This window comes from Macrobrachium nipponense, chromosome 31 (genome assembly GCF_015104395.2).
Source record: "Macrobrachium nipponense isolate FS-2020 chromosome 31, ASM1510439v2, whole genome shotgun sequence".
Lineage (NCBI taxonomy): Eukaryota > Metazoa > Arthropoda > Malacostraca > Decapoda > Palaemonidae > Macrobrachium > Macrobrachium nipponense.
This window is the reverse complement of record NC_061093.1, coordinates 26,658,926-26,662,930: the sequence shown is the minus strand read 5'-3', so window position 1 is coordinate 26,662,930 and position 4,005 is coordinate 26,658,926. Positions and strand designations below refer to the sequence as shown.

At 33.2% G+C, this 4,005-nt stretch overlaps 1 protein-coding gene across 1 annotated transcript in view; it reads right to left on the bottom strand.

Moving 5' to 3' along the window:
• Positions 1–614: 614 nt before the first annotated feature.
• LOC135206791 (gastric triacylglycerol lipase-like) overlaps positions 615–4,005 on the bottom strand; it is a 73,492-nt gene continuing 70,101 nt past the window's right edge. The window contains exon 12 of the mRNA XM_064238286.1: positions 615–2,750. Within this exon, the coding sequence (XP_064094356.1) occupies positions 2,598–2,750 (153 nt within the window). The 3' untranslated portion in view covers positions 615–2,597. The remainder of the gene's footprint in view (positions 2,751–4,005) is intronic.

Below are 4,005 nucleotides of genomic sequence, written 5' to 3'. Positions count from 1 at the left end.
TATAAAATTTTTCAGCAACACATTGCACGTGTATGACATGTAAAATGTACACAAGGAAAGACATAAAAGATCAGTATTTATGAATTTATGAAATCACGTATTATGAGTACTATGAAAATAGTGAACTAAATATTACATCCTCTGAGAATGTATAAAGAAAACAGAAATGAACGAAAGTAAATGTACAAAAAAAAAATGTTCCATAGAAAATTATAACCTAATGAATTACAGTTATTGAAAAATAGATGGAAATCAAAATGCCACATGAAGGTGAACAAATATATATAAAAACATACAAACAAAACTATAAAGGTCATGACAAGTTACTCTGGATACTGCTCAGTAATGTGCCTTGCATCAGCAAAATAATGTACACAGGAAAAATATCAAGGCCAATTTTTACAAGAAATATTGTAATACAAAAACATTTAAGATATTATATATATATATATATATATATATATATATATATATATATATGATCATATATGTTATATTATATAAAATATATATACTGTATGTATATATATATATATTATATAGTATATATATATATATATATATATATATATATATATATATATACTTTTCATAATGAAATTATTTCCAGTAACTGTGTTTGGCTCCATGAAAAGAAGACAAAGTTACATTCGTAATCATACTTTACTTTAACTGCTGAATTATGTATGAAACCTTTGCAGAGAAATACATCAGCCTATTCATAAAGCTACAGTCGTCATTCACTGGTACTAAGTAGCCCACACTCAAGTACGACCTCTCCCGTTAATTTTCAAATTTATATTGTTACTTTCAAGGATAATCAAATAATTTCAATGAACTAGAACACTTTCTCTCTCTCTCTCTCTCTCTCTCTCTCTCTCTCTCTCTCTCTCTCTCTCTCTCTCTCTCTCTCTCTCTCTCGCTAGTAAATCGTCGTTTAGTATGTCTTGTTTAGGCCTTATCTATTCATCTCTCTTTACTCCTTTTATTTTAGATGATTTTTCTCTTTAAAAGGGGGTAGGTAAAGGAGAAACCATAGTGCCTCTGATTGAATTTCTTAAGTTGTAATAATCGAATAATATACAAAATGGAACATAACCTTATATAAATTATGTGTTGATAAACGTGTCTACATTATATACAGGCCAGTCAAAACTTTCTATTATAATAACTCTTAGAGATGCAAATATCTATAAAGATTCTTTGATAATCAGCATCATATTAGCAAATGCGCAGTAAAGTTACATTAGCTAGAGACAAGAGAAATACATGAATGACCGAAAAAACTTATGTGCTCTTAATGAAGGCGCCTATAGGCATAGACTACTTTGAATTAAGAAATAAAATTCTAAAGAAAATTATACCTTGTGGTGAATCTGGGTTTATTAATAAAAACTCGATGAATTCATAATTTTTCTTTGCCATAACTGAACTTCTCTTTTCTCATCTCATTGTACTTTGGTCTCACTGGAATAATCCCAGAATGATAACTATGCTGTCGACGTGACAATAGTGAGCTATGGTTAGGAGAATGAATAACTAGCTATAATTCGAGATTTCTTAAACTAGGGTGAAGATGAAGAGGGAGGACTGGGTCCTACATAACAACACTGGCCCTCGTTGAGTACTTGTTCAGTAGATAAACTTGGCCTATTCTTGTGATCTGATCTTTCATAAACAACAAAAGAGAGGGCTGTTTGAAAGACAGTATGAAACATATATTACAGGTCAATGATAAAAGTAATTAGCAGAAGACTGATGATAGGACCCCATACTTTGGCCTGTGGAGGTAAACTTCTGAATGAAATGCGTATCACGACACAAATGTCTGATTGAACAGAGTTAATATAAGGCTTGAAAAAGAAGAGGAAGAATAAACTTTGAGGTACATAACGTGATTAATAATTATAACCGGTAGTGAAGATGATCCATGATTACTATGTAATAATAAGGGGCCCTTGAATGAGTTATGAGAACACTGGCCATAACATCTAGCTTAACAAATATATATAGAGAATGCCAACCAAATCCTTTGCTGCGAAGCTTTGTAAAGATCTTTGTCATCTGCAGTTATTCTATCTGATAAAGTGCTTGTAAAGGTCACATAGATTGTTAATTGAGGGTTACAGTATTTCTTTTGCACATTAGCAGCATCTTACTTGATTTCTGTTAGCTAGTTACATAAATGGGGGCCAACGGGTGCTGGTTCCTAAGGATTTTGCTCGTTTCATACGATTGCAGGAAATATTGCACATACATAGGACTAGTTTTTCTCAGGTTGCTAAAGTTGGAACCATATGGTTCTCACACTGCCGTAACCTAATCATAACAAATAAATGGAAGTTTGACCCCTCCTTGAAAGGTCACTTATTTCTAACAGAATCACAGATAAAGCACAATTACGGGATTCCACATGTAGTCTGGGAAGCTTTGAAACAACGCTGACAGATAGGGGGAGACTGATACTTTGACACCATAAAATGGCATGGCTTGCCTTTTTTATGTGCTGTCTTGGGTTGAGGAACAATTGTTATGGTTATTTCTAATCAACAATTGAGCCTCATATGGTTTCAGGAATGATGTTACCAGCTCTTATCTCAGTTGTACCGATCAAGTAGGTCTAAGATATGCCGGTAGACTAAGTCTGCAGCGTTCTCGGCCCACAAGAAGTCGAGGTGGTTGAAGTTGTTGTGTTGCACTCTGTGGTTAAGTACTACGTTACCCAACTCTCTCACAGTTTGCTGCACGTCCTGTAGGGATTGAGAAAGAATGTGTACGTATCAGTGTAGAACTATGTAGAAAAAGGAATTATTTCCTCAGAAAAAAAAACATTAGTTGGCTTAGAAGAGTGAGGTCTTGCTACAACTTCACTTCAGCTATTGGTACTGGAATGAAGATTATAGTTTTTATGCTATCCTTTGTTGCCTGTTTCTCCAAAATTGTCGTTTTCTCTGAATAAGTGGATCGCCTTATTGGCTTGAGATTTCATTATAAAGTAATTTTCCTCTCGGTATGCCTTTTTGTTCTATTATTACCTGAAATGTTCATGTCTGTATATATAGGTGGATTCGTATTTTAGCACATCGTTACCGCTATCTAGACTGGATAACTCATGAGCTTTGGTTTTACAGCTTCCAAGTTTCGTTATTAGTGGATTTTCACACAACACACATCGCCACCTTGGTTTTTTTTATTTTTTTATTTCTTATTTTTTTTCACTCATTGCGAATCTCAAGCATAAATTTGGTCACTCCAATAATATCTTCATCGAAAGTTATGAATATACTTTGTTTTTGGACCTTTTATAGTAGTAAAATTAGTATACCTTTGTTTCCAGAAGCTAAAGTTGGACGCTTAACTACCGACTTCCTGGTACAAAATGGTAACACTGTAAACAGTATTATGAAGTTGCAATATCAGTGGCATTTAAAGACTTTTTATATGGTCACAGATACTTTGATTGATAAATTATTTAAAGATGCAGGAAGACATGCATTATATTCATGTGGTCTTTCATGTTGCCGTGTTTCGTGAGATACTGAAATATTTTTTGGTGAAATACTATACTGAAATACTGCCATTGTACTGTAGCTCGTTCCTTGCCTGTGAAGACGCCATATAGTTTTGATTCCTCCTCTCTCTTTATTCTAGTTAAATTTTAGACAAAACGTTTCAAGTTGAGTTCTCTTGTAGTTAACTGGAAATGTCGCATGAATTTTAGTCTTGAGAATGCTTTCTGAAAAGGTTTGTATTTTAATTTCAAGTAACAGTCTACAAGAGATAGTATTTTCCAAGTGAAGCTGAATAAATACTTTTTAAACTAGCCGTTTTGATATTAGAATTAGGAGGAGATGCATTTATAATGTATTTTTGTTTGGACGAGTGCATAACGTGATTACTGTCGAAGAAATGTAGGTTCCTTGGTTAGTGTTATCGTTATAAAAATACATTCACCAAGGGATTGTTTGCTATTGAGATTTTTCTTTTTTATGAACTAATGATAGA